We start from the raw sequence: 25,654 nt of genomic DNA on the forward strand, positions 1-25,654 counted from the left end.
AAGGAACTGAGGAGACCGGTCGGGCACACGTACCATTAAGGTACATTGAGAGCACGAGGGGGGGAGGGGGCAGAGGCAGGCTCTGCGCGTGCGTGACCGGTACGAGTACTGGTGTAAAAATCTCCAAGTGAAGGTGCAGGGATGCACCAACACCTGGAGTGGAGCAACCACAGGAACATCGCTCGAAGAACCCAACTTTTAAAACATAAGGTAAAAGTGCCCAAAAGAATGCACAGACTAAAACCTCTATCCAGCTTATCCTTGGTCAAAAGACAGGCGGTCTTTATGCAAGGCCTTGAGATTATTTAGGGCAAATGCAAGGGATGGGAGGCGTACACCTTAGGGTGGCAAAGACAGAGAACATTGTGCATTATGACCGCACCTCACATCTCAGGATCAGAGAGCACTTTAAAAACGTTCATCCATCATCAAAACCCCTCAGTGAGGTAGGCAGTTTAGCTGTTCAAAAGGTACTTTTTAGTGTCCAACATGGCATTAACATCTGGGTGCTTTACAGACTTAAAAACAACAGCCCTAACCCACCCATAACTGTAACCTAAAATACCAACCATGGCTGCTGACAGGAAACACTTGTACCCAAACTGCCACCACACAATCACAATAACATTGGCAATTTGCCCCAAATAGGAGTCTACCTACATGGAGGGAGGCACAGAGGGTTTAAATGACTAGCCTGAGGTCCCTTGGGGCTTGATCCAAAGGCCACTGATGACTCCCACTTACTGCAATGGACTTTGGATCAGGTTCAGTGAGCTAGAGCTAGGGGTGGTAACAAAACCCAGGAGTCTTGATTGCCAGTTCCCTGCTCTAAGAACTAGAGTCAACCGCCTCACTGATTATATATGTTCTCCGGGAGTTCTGGGTCTAGCTAACGTGATTCACTATCATTGTACACAAACTGATTTGAAGTAACAATAATGCTGCTTGCTGTAGCTTTACAGCAGTGGTTTTCAACCTTTTTTCATTTGCAGACCCCTTTGGAAATACACTCTCTGTATATATAGTTGAATTCTGTTCAGTTTTCAGTCTTTCATGGACGCTTCAGGCAGAGTCCGTGGACCCCGGTTGAGAACCACTCCTTTAGAGTATGAGATAATAAATCTAAGGGTATGTCTACACTATGGGATTATTCTGATTTTACATAAACCAGTTTTGTAAAACAGATTGTATAAAGTCGAGTGCACGCGGCCACACTAAGCACATTAATTCGGCGGTGTGCGTTCATGTACCAAGCATAGCGTCGATTTCCGGAGCGTTGCACTGTGGGTAGCTATCCCATAGTTCCCGCAGTCTCCCCCGCTCATTGGAATTCTGGGTTGAGATCCTAATGCAAAAACAGTGTCGCGGGAAGAGTGTAAATTGACGACACATACCCTGAAACACCCGGGAAAATGTTTTTGACCCTTCAGGCACTGGGAGCTCAACCAAGAATGCAAATGCTTTTCAGAGACTGTGGGGACTGTGGGATTAGCTGGAGTCCTCAGTACCCTCTCCCTCCCTCCATGAGCGTCCATTTGATTCTTTGGCTTTCTGTTACGCTTGTCACACAGCACTGTGCAGTGGCCTCTGTCTATCATAGCCTGGAGATTTTTTCAAATGCTTTCTCATTTCGTCTTCTGTAACGGAGCTCTGATAGAACACATTTGTCTCCCCATACAGCGATCAGATCCAGTATCTTCCGTACGATCCATGCTGGAGCTCTTTTTGGATTTGGGACTGCATCGCCACCTGTGCTGATCAGAGCTCCATGATGGGCAAACAGGAAATGAAATTCAAAAGTTCGCAGGGCTTTTTCTGTCTACCTGGCCAGTGCATCTGAGTTCAGATTGCTTTCCAGAGCGGTCCAATGGTGCACTGTGGGATAACGCCCGGAGGCCAATACTGTCGATTTGCAGCCACACTAACCCTAATCCGACATGGCAATACCAGTTTCAGCGCTAATCCTCTCATTGGGGAGGAGTACAGAAATCGGTTTAAAGAGCCCTTTATATCGATATAAAGGGCCTCATTGTGTGGACAGGTGCAGGGTTAAATCGGTTTAACGCTGCTAAATTCGGTTTAAACGCGTAGTGTAGACCAGGCCTAAGGGAAGAAGAGTAACAGAAGGTACACTCGTTTTTGGATTTTCAGTGACCACCAGTCCCAGGCCTTGAATCGGAAAGAGAACCACAATGGTTTTAAAGTTCTGTTTTCAAGTGTTTGGAGACAATCTCATCATAGTTTTTCTTCCTCTTAACTTTGTAAGTCAGGGCTTTAGAGTATTCAGTCAGCAGAGTCTCCCAGTAACAAGAGACATCCTCCATCTGCAAGTGGTCCATGATGAACTGGTGCCCCCTGGAGGCAAAGAAAAATAAAGTGACAGCTCAAAGTCAAACTTTGTTCCTGGAAGATGAAAAATCCTTGGATTTAGCTATTTTTTTTAAAATGGGGAAACATGAGAATTTGGATGTACAGCGGTATATACTGTTTATTATTAATATTAATGTGACACCTTTCATTACCACTAGCAGCTCTGATGACTAATTATTCACAAGACAGGTACAGCCTAGCGAGTGGCACTGCAAGCTTCCCCTATATTGCCCCACCAATCAGTCCTATCTGACATTTACTGCCAGTTCTGGTGGTAGCATTTTTGTAAAATGGATATTTGCTCCCTGGGGCTAATTCATTTTGTACAGTGAACAAAAGTTATCAGGATCTGATACCTCTTTGGAGGACTATTGATATGGATCAGATTTGAACTAGAGGTGAAGAGTTCTGTTATCAATACCCTGCGCTCGCCACTCTCCCTGCTGAAGATAGAGACATTGTGTACTGTTATCACCAGGCTGTACTTGACAGGTATCTCTTTTGAATGCTGTATGGCACAAAGAGTATTGGAGGATGGGTGTTTGTCAATCAGGAAGAATACACAATTTACCTCTCTGAAATTTCTTGTGCTACATCATCATTTTCCTTCACAAACTGCAACAGCTCCCTAAAAGGAAAAAGAAAAATTGCAATAAGTATTGGCTCAATGCATAATACCACACACCCAGCTAGTGTGTTGTGGCAGAACTAGATTTGGGGATCCTAAAGCCAAGCATGTGGCTGGTGCTGCTACTTTCATAACCAAATTTTTACCAGTCTTGGGGGGGCAAGGGGGAATCTGAATTCTGGCAGCTGACGAACGTTTGGAACCATTAACAGCTAAGATGACTGCTCTCCTTTTTACTCTAAGTCAGAAATACTGAGGGCTTGTCTCAATTTTCACTTCTAACCTTTAGGTTCAAGGTATGCTGAACATCGGCGACATCCTCCTGGCCTAGATCTCAGAATAGATATTACTACTAAAAAGGTAAGGAATAATCAAAAATACCTTCAATAATCAAACTTATGTTAGAAGAATGTCAACATTTACTGTGTGTCTCTAACGAGGCCAATAATATATTTTTCCTCAACATGTCTATGGCTCTAAACTATTTCCTGTATGACTAATATGTACTGAGAATTTTGTTTGTTTCTTTTACAAAGAAAGGAGAATGAAACACATATATCCCCACTGTCTAAGGGATCAGCAAATGCCACATGATGTTCTTTCTACCTTTGGTGCACTAAATATGAGCAGAGCGTGGGTATTTGTCAATACAACCCAAGCCTGATCATACCTTGAGTAGCACGGGTAGCATAGAGCCCACTGCATGAAATACTCTACATAACACACTTGGGATCATTGAGTCATTCCAGAAAATCAACTGTAGTCTCCTACCTGACATCAGAGAGGTCTGGTTTGACTGGGATGTAATGTACCCAAGGCTTCAGCTGTAGGTAGAAGAACTCAAGCCACTCTTCCCCTACATGAAAGACCAATGAGCTACACAAGAAGAGGTGTTTGAAGCGGAAACTGGCTGCTACCCCTCGGAAATTAAACAGGTATCTGTAAAAAGAGAAGCAAAAAAAAATTTGATTTTGTATTGGCATTCTCCATCCACTAACTCAGGATTTTTTTAAAGCACTTTTTTGAAACTTTGGCTGCTTTTTAAAATCTGAAATGCTAAGTGCCCTCACCTCAAATGAAAAATGTGCGTGGAGAGACCAGGCTCCAGCTAACAAGTTTGCATTTTCCATCCCCCCTGCCTCTAATGTAAGAACTAGTGACAAAGTGAAAACAAAGACACTTCACCTGCCAAGGTCAGATTACAGATACCAGACCAAGAGCTGCATTTCTTATGCTATGGAGATTAGTAATATATACAACTGTAGAGAACCCTGAACTCAGGGTTTGGTAGGGAAGTAAAAAGGACACGCTTAATTTTAAACATTTTGGTGTAAAGGAGACTTTTGTAGTTAGTTTCCACAGAACTCTTCAGTTCTCCTTTACATTCCAGACTTGGCAGTCTCTTGACACTGACATTTAAAGAGGCCAAACTAAGCTCTCCCAAACCTTAAATTGACTCCACATAGGTGCAGAGATCTGCCTGCCTGCATGGATTCAGTTGCAGGATTGGGGCCTTAAAAAGAAAATGACACATTAAAACAAACAAGCCTAGCAACACTAACAATCAGACAAGATTTCAGCAGCTCCTGAACAGATTTATTGAGCAAAACCTCACTTGTATTTGCAGTGATCGACCAGAGGAATTTCCTTCGCAGGCGGTTTCCCAAGTGTGTCCTTCAAGAAAACGAGACTTCAAAATATTACTTCAGTACAATTTATTTTCTGATCACATTTTGCGCGAGGCTTCTTCTTCAACAAACCATAAATAAGGCTAAAGTCTCAAAAGTTTCCCTGGTCATGGAAAACCAGTTTGGCTTCTAACTGCATTAGCATCTTTGGGGGCCTCTCTCATCTTTACCTGAGAAATATTCTCTGTCTGTTACAAACATTCTAAGAACAAGTCTCTTACTTAATGACTACAAACAGGCTTGGGCTTTAGCAATGCATTTTCCTCATCTCTGTATGCACTGGAACTTCTAAGTTAATAGTGCTGGGGGAAAGTGTTGTTGATTAGTGTACAGGAACTGTTAAAAAGCCTCCAACGTGTCCCCTGAAGAGTTAACAGTCAGCCACAGTGAGAGCTTCCCCCATAACAGAGGAAGGGTTGCAACCTCCTGAGCAGATGCAGATAGCAAAAAGCCATGTTGGTCACTGACTCCCAGACCCCCATCCTCAGCAGACACACCCCCTCAATCACAGGGGCCAAAATAATCTTTGCTACTGTCTCTGGTTGCTTCTCCCACATGTCTAAAACCTCAGTGAACAACAATGGCTTAAACTCAAGCAGAGAATGCCCAGCCCTCTGTCCCCTAAAGAACCTGCTCTGCTACCACAGTCTGAATCTAAGTGATGGTCTTTGCAAACTGACAAGAATTTTCCTCACTGACAATGAAATATCTCAGTCCAGCTTCCTAGAAGGATGCCTTCAGTGGGTCAGATCTTTCTTCTCAGAACAGCAGAAGATTGTTATGGGCAACAGTTCCTCTATAGCCCTCATGGGTGGAGTCCCATGAGGCTCTACCCTCCCCTCTCCACTTTTGTTCAGCACATATATGAAGCCTTTGGGGGAGCAAGTCAGACAACCTGAGCTGAAGTGCCAGCCATTTCCAGATGACAGCACCCAACTCTATATCAAACATGAGCAGCACAGTTGCCCAGATTTCTCAGTGCCTATTCAAAAGCAGCACCTGGAAAAAGGGCAGCTGGCTAAAGCCAAACCAAGGGAAGAATGAGCTGGTAGAAGAGGGAAGCACTTCAAAGAACTTGCTTCCCCCACAATTGTGGGCATCTCCCCTCAGTTCGTCAAGTCAGTCTCTAGCTTTGGGGTTCACTTGGACAGGTTAAGGCTACTAGATGCTCAAATAACCAGGAGAGCAAAAGATAAAAAGAAGATTGTGCTCTAGTCCATCAAACACAGACTGGGCTACAGCAATCCATGAATTCATGACCTACTGGTCTGGTTACTGCAACTCTAGGATTGAAGCCACCCACCCTGGGAAAGCTCTAACTGGGATAAAACACCAGTAGCATCACAGGTCACCCTGACCACATCTCTCCAGTGCTCCACTCTCTATATTCAGTAGGGAGTGCATGCAGAATTCACTCTAAAGTAGGGTGACCAGACAGCAAATGTGAGAAATCGGGATGGGGGTGGGAGTGTAATAGGCGCCTAAATAAGAAAAAGACCCAAAAATCAGGACTTCCCTATAAAATCGGGACATCTGGTCACCCTACTCCAAAGTCCTTTCCCGGCTATTTAAAGCCCTCTGTTGGATTCAAAACTATCTGTGAGAGCCTCTCTCCCTCTGAGCTCCCACAACAGTGAAACTATCAACCACCAGGGGGAGATTCACAAGTGCTGGAAACAGAACTTCACAGGACTTGTGTTACACTAAGGGTATGTCTACATCTACAATTTTGCAGCGCTGGTTGTTACAGCTGTATTAGTACAGCTGTATAGGGCCAGCGCTGCAGAGTGGCCACACTTACAGCAACCAGCGCTGCAAGTGGTGTTAGATGTGGCCACACTGCAGCGCTGTTGGGCGGCTTCAAGGGGGGTTCGGGGAACGCGAGAGCAAACCGGGGAAGCAGACCAGCTTCCCCGCGGTTTGCTCTCGCGTTCCCCGAACCCCCCTGCAAACCGCAGGGAAGGAGACCTGCTTGCTCGGGGGTTCGGGGAACGCGAGAGCAAACCGCAGGGAAGGAGAACTGCTTGCACGGGGGTTCGGGGAACGCGAGAGCAAACCGGGGAAGGAGACCAGCTTCCCCGCGGTTTGCTCTCGCGTTCCCCGAATCCCCCTGCAAACCGCAGGGAAAGAGACCTGCTTGAAGGAGAGGCTTCCTCAGGTATGCTGGGATACCTGCTTATTCCACGGAGCTCAAGAAAAGCGCTGGTAAGTGTCTACACTTGATTACCAGCGCTGGATCACCAGCGCTGGATCCTCTACACCCGAGACAATACGGGAGTACGGCCAGCGCTGCAAACAGGGAGTTGCAGCGCTGGTGATGCCCTGCAGATGTGTACACCTCCTAAGTTGCAGCACTGTAACCCCCTCACCAGCGCTGCAACTTTGTGATGTAGACAAGCCCTAAGGGACTCATGCCTGAAAGAGATAGAAATGACCCTGGCTCTCGCTGCATTCAGATCTACACGGAAAACTCCTCTCTCTGATGCCACTTTCTCTTAACAACCTCTTTTGTGTCTCTCACACATACACAAGAAAAAAAACTCCTCAAGTTACTTATCCTGCAGACTGGGAGAAGGGGGAGTGCTTGTTACTTATTTTTAAATACTTGTGAGATGCTCAGAGACTGCAGTGATGGAGCCATGCCCGTACCTACATTAGACAGATACAGCCATCCGATGGCAAAAATTTGAACGCCTGACTTAGAAGTGGCTTAACTAGTGACACAGCCTCCCCCACCAATATTATCACCAGTCTCCTAAGAAGCAACATTTACATAAAGCACTTGAAATCGCCCTTTTTAAACTATTGCTTCCTAAGCTGCTTATGCAGTTGGCTCCTTAGTGGTTACTTTTTCAGATTTCCAGGCCTGGTTTTTAGTGTACTCAGCATCGACGAGTTCTGGGTTCTCTCGAGACAGAACAATGAGGGGATCCCTCTCAGGACTTGTTCTGCAAGAGAAACAACATTCAGATCAGTCAGTGTCATTCTGAATGTCTCCAATTCCGCACGCCTGCATGACAGCCAACTAACAATGGGATTCAAGACAGAATTACCTCCTAGTCTCTATCAGATTGGCTCTTGTGTGGCCTGAAGGCAATATTGGTAAATGCTGCTCACAATATCTGTAGGAGGACATATCTGGGGGAAAGGGGACAGGGGGTATGTGAAATGGAATAACTTTAAGTGATATTCCCTTATCCCATTTAGTTTTAAGTGGTATAGTCTTTAAACATTATTCAGAACAAATCAGCAAAAGAGCTATTATCTTCATGCCTGATCCTGAGAAGTGCGGACTACTCTCAATTTATATCTAAATTATGAAGTTCAGAGATGTTTAGCACCTTTTAGGATTAGGCCCTTTGTTAGGAGAAAAATTAACATGGGTGTGACCTGAATGAAATCTTCATTCTCTTTGCCCCCTGGATACACTATTGAGAGTCGCACATTTTCATGTCTGTTTTCTTAAATGCACAGCCTATAAACAATAGGACAAAAATAGTCTGCTCCTTCCTTACTCGTCCCATCATTGCTGCAAGGATACTTGCTGACTCACTAAAGTGCACTGCTGCAGAGAATTACATAATAAAGCATACAGATGCCCAAAAAGGAGTTATGATGATACCAGACAAACCTTCCAATGCATATCAAAGTAGCTGTAGTTCCCATTGCAAGGGAAGCAAAATACAGAACAAAAAGAGTCCTTATTCAAACCATTTATTAATTAAGAACTAAAACAGCTGAACTCTTCATAGCACACCCACCACCGCTATTGTTATATGTATATCTTACTACACTAAATTAGTTGCAAATGGCAGCGAATGCTTGGCACATGAGCCGAGAGGATGTTGTACAAGGTGGGGGACCCAATTTGCTTTTTAGAAACATATTTTGGTTACATTTTTTGGTTAGTACCTAGAGAAAATTTCACACATCCAGACAGCTGACACTGTAAGGCACTGCAGCTAAGAGCAAGCCTCCCAGCCCAGGTCAACAGATTCAGGCTAGCGGGGCTTGTGCCAGCACGCTAAAAAGTAGCTGTGTGGATGCTGCGGCAATGGTTGAGGCTCACTGGCCACCTGAGCTTGGATCCAGGGAGCAGGGTGGGTCTGAGCTCGGGTAGCTAGCCCAAGCCTCTGCTAGTGCCACAACGTCCACCGCTGCTATTTTTTAGCATGCTAGTGCAAGTCTATTTATTTGGGCTGGAAGGCTTGCTTCCAGCTGCAGTACCCCTAAATGCAACCCCATGCAGCTCCACTACTGCCCCTCAAGCCAAACATATTCTGCTTTCTTACTGATTCAAGCAGAAACTAGTGACTGAACCTAACTCTGTCAGGTATTTTTCCTCATGAAGTGGACAAAAACAGCAGTAGCCACGTGGTGGGCTGAGGGTGAAACAAAGCATTATTTGCTGTGCAGCACTATTTCCCTTTGGCATGGTCTTTGCAATATTGCCTACACTTAGCACAGGAAATGTCATAGAACTGCACATACTGCTTTTTAAATGGCAGCTGCTGTGTCAAGTAGTACTTAAAGATCCCCAGAAATAAAAAGCTAGTGCATATTTTCATCAGCCTTATTTTGGCCTTAATTAAACTGGCACCTGTTGGCAGCCTATATTGCCAGAATAACCTGGAGTTGGAAAATGCGCTCACCTGGATCCTCGAAAATATCCTTTGGAGATTTTTTTCTTCCACGGCCATTTTTCTGCAGATCTGGAAACATTTTTTAATATGTGAGAATAAATAATTTAACACAAGCATGAAAAAGTGTTCTCAGTTTCTGCAGTATAGTCACATTTCATTATTCTTGAGGTTTGATGGGAACCAATTCTTTCATTAGAGCAGAAAAACATCTCCGCTAAGCCCAACAAGACGGGCCTTTTCCACAGATGGTAGCTCTCTAGCCAAGATGTTATAGGGGGGTGTATATCAATCTATACACACAAAAACAAACTCTTTCCTGTGTTATCAGTAGCACTGTGAATTATTGAAACTTAAATCATTTTAAAACTCCAGTTCACATTTCACTACTTATCCCGCTGCTTTCCTTTTTTTGCATTTCACTGAGCATCGGTCATGCAAATCAAATGAGCACTTTCTAGGCATTTTTACTTTCTACTTCTCTTGTACGTGCAAAACATTGTTCAGTCCCTAAATTTGCAGGCTAATGGTTGCGTGAACCACCTTCGTTTTAAATTTAAACACATCACTGAACCATTAGAAAAACAAAATAAAAAGAAAGTTTAAATTTACTGCTTGTGTGTCTAATGTGTATGTTCACACATCCACCAAAACATATGCATGTCAGAATTGTTATCCCACAAGATTAGTTTCTGTAATCCTTGTCCTTTCTTCCCCAATGTCTGTTGCTCTCACTTGTGTCTTGTCTAAAACATAGGTCCCAATCCTGCAGTCAGCTCTGTGCAGGTAGACCTTTGCACATGCATGGAGCCCCAATGAAGTCACTGGAGGTCCATATGGGTGGGAGAATCTGCTTGCATGGATCTGATTGTACATTTTTTAAGGTGGAAAGCTATTTTTAAAAAATCATGCCATTAGATGTCTGGCGTAATTCTGTGCTTGAGAAATAATGATTTATTTTATTAATGCTCCTCCAGTTTTTTTTTAAACCTGTATTTTGGGCATCAATTATTGCCTTCGGAATTCAAGGTGGAAAATATTTAACCCTGGGGTCTGTTGCTAACAGATCTTTGCTTCAGAATGCTTTGTTTCCCATGGCACTCCTATATCTGCTCACCTTCCCATAGCCTATGGACAAGTCTACACTACAAAATGAAATTGACTTAGGTTATATCGACATACAGCCGCCGCAGTAATTAAATCACTTTTGCAGGTCCACATTATGCTCCTTGCATCAGCGGTGCATGTCCTCACCAGGAGCTCTTGCACTGATTTAACTGCCAGTGTGGGGCATTGTGGGATGGCTTCTGAAAGGCATCAACAGTTGATGCAAGCAATGCAGTGTCTACATAGACACTGTGGGGTCAACCTAACTACATTGACTTAAGCGTAACACCTCTTACAGAGGTGCAGTTAAGTTGGTGTAGTGGGACTGACATTTTAGTGTGGATGCTTACAGAGTTAGGTCGACGTAAGCTGCCTTAGGCCAACCTAACTCTGTAGTGTAAACCAGGCCTAAGTGCTGCTCTCTGAGGGAGACCAACCCTTAGACTGACAAAAGAATATCATGGTCAAATGAAAAATACCCTCTCACAAACTTCTCGTGCCTTACTAGTCAGTGACTCTGGTCCCCTAGGGTATGTCTACACTACAATCACCCACAGCTGACCCATGCCAGCTGACTCAGGCTCATGGGGTTGGTGCTGTGGGGCTGTTTAACTGCAGTGTAAACATTCTGGCTCGGGCTGCAGCCTGAGTGCTGGGAACCTCGCAGGGATGTCTACCCTGAAATTAAACTGCAAGACTGGACATCTACACAGCAATTAAACAGCTCTACAGTCCATGTCCCACAAGCCCGAGTCAGCTAGTACACGCCAGCCGTGGGTTTTTTAATTGCAGTTCAGACTTACCCTTAGATCAGTGGTTCTGAACTAGCGGTATGTGTACCCCTGGGGGTACGCAGAGGTCTTTCAGGGGATATATCAACTCATCTAGATATTTGCCTAGTTTTACAACAGACTACATAAAAAGCACTAGCAAAGTCAGTACAAACTAAAATTTCATATAGACAATGACCTGTTTATACTGCTCTATTTACTGTACACTGAAATGTAAGTACAATATTTATATTCCAACTTATTAATTTTATAATTATATGGTAAAAATGAGAAAGTAAATAATTTGTAAGCAAGTAGTTTTTAAGTGAGGTGAAACTTGGGGGTACACAAGACAAATCAGACACCTGAAGTGGGTAAAGTACTCCGGAAAGGTTGAGAGCTATTGTCTTAAAAAGTCCTGTCTCTTCTCTTGTGTAAAAACAGTCACTCTGAGCACGAGATGATTTGGCTTCAGGAAAATAGACCTAATTGGCTTAGAAGTTATTGTCACCATGTTGCATCAATGCTAGGAGGTTCTCTTGCACAGTTGTGCTGAGCGGTTTCTTTTCTATGAAAAAAACCTCCTCTCTCCTGAAACGTACCTTCGGAGGTCCTCTCTCATTAAGTCCCAGCGCCCAAGACCTGTCGGGTAAATTGGCCAAACAGCTGGTCCCCCTTCCCAAAACGTCCAGGCGGGATACATGATATCATGGTACTCAGAAGTCTTAAAAACAGGAAAATCAGCAGGTACACAAGTGGCCATGCATTTAACCAAGTTTCACCCTCACTGTTAAGAAGAGGAGCAACTGGGTTTTGTTTAAAAAACAAAAAAAATAAACACACACAGGTATTTAGCCAGTACACACGATAGGGACAATTCCTTGTAACTAGCCTGATGTGATAGACCCAGGCCAGCTGGGAACAGCAGAGTAGCAGAAGGCAGATATACTGGCCACTGGATAAGGAGTTTTCTGTTCCCTGACAGACCAGAGCAGGGGCTGCTCCATGCTAATGAGAACACCTGACTCCAATTAACCTGCTAAGAGTCAGGTGAGGCTGTTAAGCACCTGACTCTAATTAAGGCCCCTCTGATGCTATAAAAGGGCTCACTCCAGTCAGACCAAAGAGAGGTAGGGAGCCAGAGGAGAGGAAGTGTGGCTGAAGGGCTGGGTAATGAAGACACCCTGAAACCACTGAAAGGGAGTCCTACAGTAAGGGTGAAGAAGGCATTGAGAGAGAGAAGCAGGGGAGCTGTGGGGAAGTAGCCCAGGGAAATGTATCAACTCTGGCAGTGAAAGGTTGGCTGCCAACAGATGCTGCCATTAGGGTCCCTGGGCCGGAAACCAGAGTAGAGGGCGGGCCCAGGTTCCCCCCAACCTGCCACTACAGAAACACCTCCTGGGAAGGGAAGACAGGTCCCTGTCAGGATGGGAGACTCAATTGTTCTTGAATAAACCCATAGGGACAACAAAGACTATGGGAGTTCTCTCACCAACCTCCCTGCTGGCTTATGATGAAAAGGGCTCAGTAGACTGTAACCCTGGCCCTAGAGAGAGAAGGGCTACGTGGAGGGTCACAGTGACCCTCTGAGGCTAACATAAACCGCGTGGGACCCATAGGGACAAGGTCAGAGCTCTGCCACACTGAACATAAGCTTCCTGCACAGCTGGTGTTAAATAAGCCATTCTTGTGACTTGCCTGGCCTTCTTCTGGTTTCCAGCAATCTAACATTTTACTTGGGCGAAATGTTTCAATCAAATGCCCTCACACATGCAGAGCACGGATTGCAGGTTTATCCAGGGAAGCAGAACCAAGCTTAGATTCTGTTTCTCAGTGTGTTGCCCTCACTTACCGCCCACTCCCCTGGGAATGTAGCAGTGCCATCCTTGTAGTACTGAAAGGCCACATGCCCAACAAAGAGTCTAGTTTTGTTTGTGTATGTATGCGAAGGGGAAAGAGGTGCTATGTGATTTGCTCGACAGTTAAACCCAGTATCCTGCCTCGGGCCATGGCTAATACCAGATGCTACAGAGAAAGTGGAAGAGAAACCCATAATGCACCAGATTAGATGTGCAATGCTCTACATGGAGAAAAAAATACTTTTCCTGACCACTAGCATGATCAGTGAATACTCTGAAGCATGGCTTTGATTACCTTTTTAAAAAGGATATGAATTATATATAGCTACAAACGTTATTATTGGTCATAAAATAGGCAGTACTGTTATGACCATTTCCTGCAACACTTTGCCATCTAGGCTTCTCATGGCTTCTCTTTAATCCACATCAGACTTCCTGGTGACCGTCCTACAAGTCACCGTAAAGACATAATCCCTTAAGCAATGCCACTTAACTTCACTGGCCAAATGGCCCTTATCAGAATTGAGCATCCAATGGTCTATCAGCACTTCCCAATGGCTCTGTAAAAGTATTTGTACTGTACCCTCAACTGGTATCTGAGCAGCTGGATCCATTGGCCACATTCCACTTGAAATAAAGAAGGAAGTTCAATAAACTCCTGTAATTTTTCACAGCCATGATGTATTCTTTAAGCTAGAGTTCACGGGTGTGACCTCATAGCTATGAGAAAAAGTTACCGTTACTTTTCTGGACTATCAACCAAGAGGATTATAATATGCAAATTAACTCAAAGCAACTATATGATGGTCAACTGAGTTTTTAGTGAGGCCACAAGCCCGCTCCCTTAACAGTGATCTTAAAATGAAACTATCAGGGTCGGCTCTAGGTATTTTGCCGCCCTAAGCATGGCAGGAGGCTGCTTTCGGTGGCTTGCCTGCGGGAGATCCCTGGTCCCGCGGATTTGGCGGCACGCCTGCGGGAGGTCCACTGAAGCCGCGGGACCAGCGGACCCTCCGCAGGCATGCAGCCGAAGGCAACCTGCCTGCCGCCCTCGCGGCGACCAGCAGAGCGCCCCCTGCGTCTTGCTGCCCCAAGCACGCGCTTGGCGTGCTGGTGCCTGGAGCCATCCCTGGAAACTATAACTTTATCAAAGATCTAAAGCTGATAATGAACCACAGGGAGAACAACACTAAATCCAGTGGCGGTATGCATCACCCCACTGTTGGACAGATGAGACACTTATCTGGAGCATGAGCTTGTGAGGGGGTCATTCCCTTGAACAAATTTCTAATTCTTTGCACTGGAGAGCTAGAAGGAGAAAGTCTATAAATATGAAGAGCAAACAACTCCAGGTTTTGTATCTGAAAGAAAAGGGTAATTTTGACTCAGAGCCTCTGGGCATCGGAAAAAGAAATTACATTGTGGTAGAACCCCTACTCACTTAAAAATTCCTGTGTCCCATTAGGAAAGGAATTTATAACTTCTTACTCTTGTGACTGCAATGAACTAGAGGATGAAATGCAGGTCACAGTGTCCCTCACTATCACAAAGGTGCCTGCAGACTCTCACCTTGCTGAAGGAGAATACTGGCATGACTGGCTTCATCCACTTGGGGACCTGGGGGTAATCTCGCACATTGATTACCATCTCCATGTCTGGGAGACGGCTGCTGATCTCCAGAATGAAATGTTCGACCCCATTACATCTGCAGAGAATTGACATACAACGAAAAGCCATGAGCAAAAGGTTTGGTGTCACCAGGCCTTTGCTTCCCCCACCAGTTACTCTTCTGAAGGGGCAGAGCTGAAGAAGGTGGAAAAGAAAAGCTACAAGGGAGAACGAAGCTGGAGGACACAAACGCTGAAGTATGAGATGGCCAGGTTTGGGGCTAGCTGGAAACAAAGACAGTGAGGTAATTAATGCTTTCATCTTCTCCATGAACCGTTGGGACTCTTCTGTCGAGTGGCACTACTGCCTACTGGGTAGGTTTTTCTACATGTATTATAGATAAGGCCCGACTTGAATCATGGGATGATTGTCAAAAAATTGTGGCTGAGTTGTGGACAAGCCATGGAAAACTGCAGAAAAGTAATATTATTTTTCTGCGATTTTCCACTATCAGCCACCCGGGGCTGAGAGCAGGGGCTCCTGCTGTCAGCCCCGTATACGGTGTAGCTCCCACTGTCAAAACTATGGTGGAAGCCTAATATTGCAGAATTCGCAATTATTGCAATATCGCAAGTTAAGTAGGGCCTTAATAATAGACATTTACATAGTATCTTTCATCCAAACGCCCCAGAAGCACTCAACAAAGTGTACAATCTGTAGACAATAGACACAGCAATCACTCCACCCACCATTGAAATTCAGGGAGGCAACATAATAACAGTTTCAGAGCGCACACCACTACTCAGCTGCCTAGGACAGGAAATCAAGACTAACCCATCCAAATGGAACTGCCTAGGGAATCTAGAGTGGCAGAATGTAATTATAATCATGCAGGGTAAACATTCCTACTCTGGCAGAAAAAACTGCCCTGGGATTGTTTATGATAAGTGGTCAAAATCTTAGTTTTATGTCTCGTTTGAAACAGCCCATTTCAAGCAAGACATCAGGCTGGAGCTGGCTGTATGGGTGACTCAAAAGTAGCATGGCACCAACCAAATCATCAATACCACTTGCTGAAGAACCTGGGCTTTTACTAGAATCTCCCAGCCAAGGACTGACCTAACCCAACCATAGGAAATTTAACGGGTTAGCCCTTATTTAGCATTCACGTCCATCACAGAAGAGTTCTTCACCTAATGAGTGACTGAGGAAGCCACAAACATAATGCAACAGATCAGAAGAGAACAAGATAACTCTGTTAAAGTGATTTTTCCCCAAGTGAGAAGATCTGGTCAGTAGGCTGTGCACTAATGGAAGACACTGCAGTTCAATTCCTAGGTCAATCCTTTACTCTCAAGCACATAAGCAGGGAAGGACCCCTCATCTGTTGCCTTCTAGGGTTGGCAAGGGACAGAAGCAAGCATCTCAGGTCACTTTGTAGCAGGGTGAAGTGATTTCAATTAAGACAATGTAATTAACTGATTTAAATCATATGCATTTTATTTTTTTAAAACAAACTATTTAAATCAGGTTGAGATTCTGTAATACTAATTTGAAAATTTGTGCTACTGAAACTTTACATTAATATGTACAATGAACTAGATAATAAATGCTGGGTTTTTTAAAATGCTGTTACTGTGAGGGGATTTTAATCATCCAAAATTGCTATATAGAAAAAAACTCAAAATATTGAAAATGAAGGCTCTTAGCCTGAAAAACTTGGGTACAGAACTTTAGTCCCACAAATAGTCTCACCGACTTCCATTACTCAGATGTTTGAAGTTAAACATGTGCATAGAAGTTTGCAGTCTCTGAAGCTAAAACTGTATTTCCATTAAAAACTTCTCTTAGAAGCAATTTTGTATTGAAGTGATAAAGATTTTGACACTATGTTACCAATGAAAAGTTATTTATACTTTCAATATATTAACAAACTTATTGTGAACTTTTTAATACACACATGTGAAAAGTTACAAAAACAGAGCCAGTACCCAGATTTATGTACCTACTGGTGGGATTTTCAAAAGCCCCTAAGCAACTTGGACAGCATGTCCCAGTAACTTCAAAATAGGAAACCTCTAATGGAGGACTATAGTTTGGTCAAAACATTTCAAGCTTTCTTGACTTTAGGAAGGGTAGTCTATTGAAAAGTTGTGAGAATGTTACTGAGGCCCTAGACATGTTTGTTTTTTTCACATGTCACAGATGAGCATTTTAATCATGGAATCTCCTTAGCAGAAAAAAATAACTATGTAAAACCTGAAATCCAACTAACAGTTAAGAAATGAATTAAAGAAACAATTACAAAACAAACCTGTTTTAATGATTAAAGACCATTAAATAGGAAGAAAGTAAAAAATGAGCAATGCATTATAAAAAGATATTTTTTAAAAAAAAAATCATAATTTAAAACAAAAATATTTCTGAATTTTTTTAACCAAGATTTTCACCCACCCTACTTTGCAGTAAACCCTCCTGGTTAATTGAGGAGCAGCACTGATGGACCGCGAAAGCATCTGCATCCAACCCTTTTCACTAAAGGGATGTTACTATGATAGAGGGTGCAAATGCAGGGAAAATAGATTAGAATCTTCCCTCTGGATCCTCTCACTCCATTGAACAAAAGAGCACTAAATTATCTTTCCACACTATAAAGGTAGCTTGGATACAGTCACTAGCCCTCTCTGACCCTCAACCCAACCTTGATCTAAGCAACAATGAAAATTATCCCTTTCAGCCAACCTTGCTCCCCACAAAAATTTAAGCCAGCCTTCTCTGGGACTCTAACCTCTTCTAATCCCTGGTCCAACTAATTGCAGAGCCTAGATTTCAATCCAGTGCACGCTCCATCAGGATCTTCCCTCACACAGTGGGACTGAGACCTGTCAAAACACTCCTCCGTTCAGTAAGTGGTCATGTGGCTGGTTCTGGAGTAATTTTTTATTTCCCTGTGGCATGGATGAGATTTTCTGCATTGCTCTCACCTAGCAGGGAACATGCAGTCATGCTCACGGTACAACTTGCTCTTGATGATCTGGTAGTGCGTCCCAAGCTTCCGGCTAACCACATCGGACAGCAGGTCCTTGGAGATGCCTCCTTGAAAGGGAGCCAAGTCCTGCTCCCTAACACTGAGAAAGAAGAGACACTATCTTTCATTAGACACATTAGGGAAGATATTACATTCCCAGTTCTCATGTTTCCTAACTTTACTCTGATGGCTTTCTTGTCTTCCAAGTACTCCACTGTGTAGGCTGCACATTTTGATTCTTCCTTCTCTTCCCACCACTGTCTTCGTTTAAAAGCATGGTGCTGTTTAGAGGTATCAGATAAACATGGGCAGAGACTAAAGCCCTTATCCACAGGATTGTTAAAGCACAGGAAGCCAGTGATGCAGTCCTGCTCTGCAGTGGCCATCAGCAGGAGGGCAAAAGGAGCATTTAGAGTAGACTATGGTCCAGTTAGTCACCTGCTTTACTGCTGATGCTGCCAACAAGGAGAAAATTAGGAGGGTAGCTTTTGTGTGTGGATGTCCCTTCTCTAGGAAACAGTAGGAACCATCAACTAATTTTTTTTAGACGGCCATCAATAGTGTTCCCTTTAATACTAGTTTTCCCTCCTTGGTTGAAGATATGATAGGTTAGCTCTCAGCCACTTAACAGCTACACCCTACGTATCAGTGCACTGCAAGAGTATTTTCTCTCTCATGCCAGAGGGCCCCTCAAGCAACCAGGAAAACATGCCCTCACCTTTGGTAGCAGCTGCAGTTCTCCCTTATACATGGTCTGTAGCTCTCCACTGCTCTGTCAATCTGGCCAATGAAATGTTTCCATTTTGCATCTGGAAGAAAGAAAGAGAGAACAAAAAAGACTTAGTATAGTACATCCATTATATTATCACAGCAGCTACCAGGAGATGAATGGATCTTCCAGTCCATGAAAGCCAGCTGGTTTGATGACACCAATGGTGTGTGTCGAACACCACAGACCACTTCTGTACTACTCTTATCTATGTGTCTAACACATTACATGGTGGTGCTGCTGCCTCTAGGTGTGAGAGGGAGTTGAATGTCCATGTTTATTCAGTTCATGACTTCTCCATTGAAACTGTCAGCAAGGGGGTGCCAGAGGTGACAGTGGTTCTTTTAATGTGGATTCCTCAATCCAGATTGAAAGAACAGACTCAATTCACATAAGCCACTGAACAAGCATTAGGTAGCAATGACTCTGGTCAGTGCTAGAGAGAGCTGGATTTGAACCTGTGTTTTAAAGGAAAGTATTTTTACTTGTACATGCTACCTAGTTAAGACATGACCTAATGGCTAGAAATTGAAGATAGACAAATTCAAACTGGAAATAAGACATCAATTTTTAAGGGTGAGAGAAAATAACCACTGGAACAATTTACCAAGGGTCACGGTGGATTCTCCAACACAGACAATTTTTAAATCAAGATTGGATGTTGTTCTAAAAGATCTGCTCTAGGAATTATTATGGGGAAGTTCTATGGGCTGTGCTTTATAGGAGGTCAGACTAGATGATCACAATGGTCCCTTCTGGCCTTGGAATCTGGGAATCAGCTCTCCTTTGATTTTTCCCCACTTCTGAGAGGGGCAGAAAGAAAGCTCAGTAATGTCTGCCCCTTACTCTCCTAGGTACCAGAGACCAAATCTTGGATTCCTGTCAAGGCATTGTCCTTACTCAACCAAACATCTAGATAAAGGGACATGTGTGATGTAGGTGCTGTATATTACTAGTACTACTCCAAAGCAATCAGTGAACATGCACAGAGCCATCTCAAGAAGGTGCACTCTGCACTAGCTGGGCTACTCTCCTATTACAACTGTAAAATACCTCTGTCACTAGGTGGGCTAGCCTTTTAAGGGGACAGGTATCAGAGGAGCAGCCGTGTTAGTCTGGATCTGTAAAAAGGGACAAAGAGTCCTGTGGCACTTCACAAACTAACAGAAGTAGTGGAGCGTAAGCTTTTGTGGGTGAATACCCACTTCGTCAGATGCACGACATCTGATGAAGTGGATATTCACCCACAAAAGCTTATGCTCCAATAAATCTGTTAGGGTATGGCTACACTTGAAATTTCAAAGCGCTGCCACGGCAGCGCTTTGAAGTGAGAGTGTGGTCGGAGCGCCAGCGCTGGGAGAGAGCTCTCCCAGCGCTGCACGTAAACCACATCCCTTACGGTGTAGCTTGCAGTGCTGGGAGTTGTGTTCCCAGCACTGTGGCACTGTTTACACTGAGGCTTTACAGCGCTGTATCTTGCAGCGCTCAGGGGGGTGTTTTTTCACACCCCTGAGCGCGAAAGTTGCAGTGCTATAAAGCGCCAATGTAGCCAAGCCCTTAGTTTGTAAGGTGCCACAGGACTCTTTGTCACCTTGTAAGGGGAGTGAGGCTGATCCCGACCTGTGCCTAGTTTTCCACCTCCCAGGTGATGAGTTCAGATTTGGCTGGTGGTTGGGTCATGTGGTCAGGCATCACAGGATGGTAGTCTGGGGTGAGGCTTCATATAAGAGGGATCCTGCTTTCTCAGGAATGAGAGATCAGGAGTAAGGGTGAGTCTTTTCAAAGAATCCTAAAGTTGGCTGGCAGAAGTACCCTGCTTAGAGAAGTCTGGGGAGCTGAGGCCTGATACAAGGGTAAAGAGTAGACACAGACCTACAAGGAGGCTCCTGTGGGTGGCACTAGAGTAAACCCAGGGTCAAAGAAGAAGCTCTTTATACCAGCTGGTTGGAACTACTTGCAATAAAGAACAGCAGCAAAACTCTTCAGAGGGAAATAGAAGTCCAGGAGAAGCATCATGAAGTGGTGAGCCTGGAGAAGTCTCCGGCTTTCAGTTAAACTACTTTATACTAATAAATGAAACCCCAGAGTGGAGAGTAACTTCATTTGGATATAGGAGTGTGTACTTCCTATCCTAAACTACGCCGCAGACAGCATCTGAGTAGAGCGGGTTGGTCACGGAGGCCTGCGAGGCGGCTGAGGAAGCTTGCACAGTGACCAGCAGGAGGCTGATCCAAACGGAAGTGGCAGCCTCTCCTAGGCGGGCAGAAGAGCTCACACGGGACCCGGCTGCAGGCGGGGATGGGGGCAGAGCTGCAAGGGCCCGGAGCGGAGAAGCCCGAGTCTCCAGCTGGAGGCGAGAGGAAGTGAGCACTGGGGACGCAGGGGAAGGCACGAGCGGGAGAGGACGACTCAGAGCCAGAGGCGGCAGCGGGCAAAGCAGGACGGGTCCCGGGGCTCTGGGGGTGGGAAATACCCCGCTCCCCAGTGCGGGGGGCTGCTGCTGGGAGGGACCCCCGCCCCGATCGCAGCCTCTCACCTGCGGCGCTGCTCCCCGGGCTGGGAACCAGCTGGGACCAGGCAGCCACTCGCAGCGTCCACGCCACCAGCGGCCCCATTGTGCAGCCCGGCGGGCAGTCGCCGCCCACTTACTGCGCCTGCGCGCCCCCGGCCGGCCCCTCCACCTTCCATCGGGCCGCCGGCTGATTCAAGAAAATAAGAAGTCGGGGGAGCGAAGGGCGAAAAGCGCCCCCACACAAAGATGGCCGCCGCAGCGGGGAAGGTGGCAGCTCGCCCCTCACAAAGATGGCCGCCCTAGTCAATTCCTCATCGGTCCCGTCGCCGCTGGCATCCGGGACAAAACTCGCTTTGCCTGCTGGGAGTTGTAGTGCCGGACGCTTGCACGTTACATCTCAGAGAGATTTGGGTGCAGGTCTGGGACATCCCCAGCCTCCCTCGGCCCCCCTCCCCCGCTCTCAGCCCTGGGCAGGGGGTGAACCCAGACCACTGCCCTTCCCTGTCCAGGGTGACTGCGGTGTGGATCGCAGCCCTGGAGCCCCTCACTAACCCTGCTGGCTTGGGTGTACGCAAGGAGCATGTGAACGTCACCTGGGAATTGCCCCACCTCAGGGGTACAGTTTGTATAGTGGGGGGTGCTAAGAGCCATCAAACCAACTGTAAACCCTGTATATGATGGAAACCACTTCACACCAGGAGGTGTGGCAGCACCATAGTTCCAGCACCTATGTCCTGTCTCTTCAGTAGGGAGACCAGCTGTCCCAATTTTATAGGGACAGTCTTGATATTTGGGACTTTATGTTATATAGGTGGCTATGACTCCCCACCCAGTCCCAATTTTTCACACTTGCTGTCTGGTCACTCTACCCCTCCAAAGGACACTGCACAGGGTAAGTAAAGGGGGTGAGAGCCAGGGCTGAGGGGTTCATTTGCTTGAAGCTAGTGCCCAGACAATGCACTAGTGCTATTACTGCTGGAAGTCTGTGTCCATTTCTGGTGTCAACCAAGAAGGAAATTGGTAAATTGGAAAGAATTCAGAGAAGCACCACAAGAATGAGTAAATGATTAGCAAACATGTCTTATAGTGAGAGACTCCAGAAGCTCAATCAATTTACCTTAACAAAGACAAGGTAAAGGGGTGACTTGATCAGTCTGTAAGTACCTACATGAGGAACACAAACTTGATAATGGGTTCCTCAGGCTAGCAAACAAAGGATAACAAGATCCAGTGGGTAGAAACTGAAGCTGACAAATTCAGACTTGAAATAAGGCACACATTTATAACAGTGAGGGTAATTCATTATTGGGAAAACTTAACAAGAGTTGCGGTGGATTCTCCATCACAGGCTGTTTTTTAAATCAAGATTAGATCCTTTTCTAGGTCAAACAGGAATAAATTCAGGGATGTTCTCTAGCTTGTGTTATGCAGGAGCTCAGATTAGAAGATCACAGTGATTCCCTCCGGTCTTAGGGCTTCTCTTCACGTACAGCACAGCAGTGGTGCAGCTGTGCTGCTGTCGTGCTTTACTGGTGATGCTACTATGCTAACAGGAAAGCTTCTTCCATTAGTGTAGCTAATCCACCTATCTGAGAGGCAATAGCTATGGCCACAGGAGAAGCTTTCCCATCAACATAGCACTGTTTATATTTGGAGTTAGGTCGGTATAACTATGTCACACAAGAGCTATGGATTTTTCACACCCTGAACAATGTAGTTATACCAAGAAAAGCCTGTTGTGTAGACCTGGCCTTATAATCTATGTATCTGTGAATTTGCTACCTATTTTCAAAAGTGCCAACCAATTCGAGAAGGCTGCATTACTGTTTTGAAAGCCACTTTTTTTGTTGGAAACCATTAGAGATAAAAATATTTTGAGAATGATGCCTTGTCCACAGTGTCTAGCAATGGCCTGTGTAACTATGTTATCTGAAACCAGATTGAAGTAATCTGTTAATTATGGTGTGACTTGAATACATAAGAGAAGCGATGCATCTTCCTGGAAGGATGTTACAAGCTGGATAAAAAGTTTCAGAAAATAGTCAATTTCTGAGAGTAACGTTGGTCACCCCCTCTCCTTTTTTTTCCTCTCTCCCAACCATCCTTTATATGTGCTTCTGATCCTGTCTATAAACAAATATTGAAAACCTGAGATAGATAAGGCAGTCTCAGAGCAGATAGGAACTACCTTATTTTTTGAGATCCGGGCGAGTGGGATTCTGGGAAATGTAGTAATGTAGTCCTTGCCTAGGGCAAAGCAAGCTAGGAAGTCAGGGAAGTATAGGAATCCTGTCCTCTCCCAAGAGTATGTCTACATTACATTACAGATGCTATGGTGGTGCAGCACCATAGTATAAATGCTTCCTACAGTGATAGAAGTGTTTTTCTATTTGTGTAGTTAATCCACCTCCCTGAGCAGCAGAAACTGTGTTGTCAGAAGAATTCTGCCATCAATCTAGCTGTGTTTACACTGGGGGTTAAATAGGCTTAACTATGGTGCTCAGGGGTGTGAATTCTGAGTACCGTAGCTATGTTGCCCTAACTTCTAAGAGCAGACAAGTCCTAAATACCTGCAAGGAGGTAGGTTGTACTGAGAGACTTGCCCAGGGGTGAAAGTGAGCTGGTAGGGGCTGGTACTCCATACTGGTAAGAACCTGCACCAGTCCATACCCAGCCCACATTAAAGCGCTGCTTTAATGTCCCTGCCCCTTTTGTCTCCCCTGTCGGCAGCCCTGCTGGTAGGATCCGTACAGGCTGGGCTGCTGACGGGGGTGGGGTGGAGGGGTTGGAAGGGGATGGGCAGCAACATTAAAGCACTTTAAGGATGGTCCTTTGCTGCAGCAGCGCTTTAAGGATCCTCAGTGGGGCAGGGACATTAAAGCACTGCAGAGCCATTTACCATGGCAGTGCTTTAACATTACTGCCCATCCCTACATTGGTGGTCCTTTGCTGCGGCAGTGCTTTAATGTGCCTGTGCCCCCCGGTCGGCAGGGGGGCACAGCAACATTAAAGTGCTGCATCGGCAAAGGGTCCTATAGTGCTTTAATGTCCCTGTCCCATTGTCTGCTCCTCCCCCCCGCAGACTTCTATGGGTGGGGAAGGGGTCAAAGGGAGCAGTTGCCCTGGGGCCAGCAATTTAAAAGGGTCCAGGGCTCTGGGTCCTTTAAATCAACACGGGAGCCCTGGGCAGTGCAGACCAGGTGGCCTGAAAGGGCTAATTGGGGAATGCTGACCCCCAACCCTGCCTCTTCTGCCCAAGACCCCACCCCTTCCAGGGGCTGGGGCCGGAGCAATCCCCCCCCGCACCTCCCCCCTGCCTGTACCAATAAGTGGCCTAGCTTACTTTCATCCCTGGACATGCCTGAAAATTATTGGTACATACAACAAGGTTTTTCATTGTTTTTCCTTTTGCTTTGTAATTTTTTTTTTCTTAAATGCAGGTATCTGACGCTGGTCTCATCTGATTTCTAAGAAACTACAGAAAAGCTGAGAGACAAGGCTGCAAGGAAGCATCAGGCATGCTCTGAACAAGCATTTAGTGTGTGGTCCTGGAAAAGTGGAGAGAGAGCTTTTGGGCCAGGTTCTGGCAAAAAGAAGTACAGGACTGTGAGGTTTCGGGCTGTGAGCAAGGAAACGGTCTCCTATTGTTTAGCTCCTCCCATGTTCAGGGAAACAGAAAGTTGTACATTCTCTCTAAATGAAAAAAAGATTGCATTAAAGGTACCTGAACCCATCATAGATTTCTTCTCCTAACTGGAACAACCTGCAGGGACCTAAACTGTGATTAGCCACTTAGGTCAAAAGTGGTAACACTACCTACAGTGAGAAATTGGAAAATCTAAGGCATTCCTCATATGCTGATCCAAAAAACTTTTCTTGGCATATGAGCCTCCTCGCAAAAACCCATTAGGTCAGGAAAAGAATCTACTCCTCTCAATGGTTGTCAGGAGCAGTCTTCTTGCTTTCTGTTTAAACAATCAATTTTTCTGTTCCTCTTCTAAGCTGTTACTGTTGCAACTGTGCAAGTGATGTGAATAATCCTAAAATTAAGAACATAAGAATGGCCATACTGGATCAGTCAGAGGCGTAGGGACACCCAGAGCAGAGGGTAGCATCCCTGACCATCTTGGCTAATAGCCATTAACGGACCTATCCAATTCTTTTTTTAATCCAGTTATAGTTTTGCCCTTCACAACATCCCCTGGCAATGGCTTCCACACATTGACTGTGCATTGTGTGAAGTAGTATTTCGTTTTGCTTCTTTTAAAACTGCTGCCTATTAATTGTGGTGGCTAGGCTTATAAATCTTACAAAAGCCTGAAAAGGCAAGCATAGCGTGAATGCCTTAGATCTTTGTCACCTATACAGTTGCCCGAGACCCCATCTCTCCCTGGGCCTTCCTACACATCTGATCGAACTGCTATATTACTATTAATAGTGTTGTTCTCTGTTTGTCTCCCATTTCAAGTTCCAGAACATATTTCCCCATTGTTGCCTCTGATCACCTACTTGTGGCATCCATGTCCTGTGTCAATGTTCTCATTGTGGTTGCCTCTTGTAAGTTGCATGCCAACCTGTCACACAGCCAGTAGGACTGTAGTAAATGGCTCTGCAGCAGAAGGTTGTCATTTGCAGTGCTCTCTTTTAGGCAGACAGCAGAAATAGTCAATAGCCA

General features: G+C 45.2%; 1 protein-coding gene and 1 long non-coding RNA gene across 2 annotated transcripts; one reads left to right on the forward strand and one right to left on the reverse strand.

Moving 5' to 3' along the window:
* Positions 1-1,738: 1,738 nt before the first annotated feature.
* Positions 1,739-21,579, reverse strand: POGLUT1 (protein O-glucosyltransferase 1). Its single transcript, XM_050960254.1, has 11 exons — positions 21,004-21,579; positions 18,417-18,507; positions 17,655-17,798; positions 14,632-14,767; positions 11,806-11,927; positions 9,339-9,398; positions 7,535-7,634; positions 4,614-4,672; positions 3,770-3,937; positions 2,942-2,998; positions 1,739-2,355 (listed from the first exon to the last, which is right to left on the reverse strand). Exons 1-11 carry the CDS (start codon positions 21,080-21,082, stop codon positions 2,199-2,201), a joined length of 1,173 nt encoding a protein of 390 aa, XP_050816211.1. The 5' UTR covers positions 21,083-21,579; the 3' UTR covers positions 1,739-2,198.
* LOC127055721 (uncharacterized) lies at positions 20,394-24,713 on the forward strand. The gene is made up of 2 exons (XR_007775586.1): positions 20,394-20,489; positions 24,420-24,713. It is a non-coding gene; the product is annotated as an uncharacterized LOC127055721 (long non-coding RNA).
* Positions 24,714-25,654: the final 941 nt, after the last annotated feature.

This window comes from Gopherus flavomarginatus, chromosome 1 (genome assembly GCF_025201925.1).
Source record: "Gopherus flavomarginatus isolate rGopFla2 chromosome 1, rGopFla2.mat.asm, whole genome shotgun sequence".
Classification (NCBI taxonomy): domain Eukaryota; kingdom Metazoa; phylum Chordata; order Testudines; family Testudinidae; genus Gopherus; species Gopherus flavomarginatus.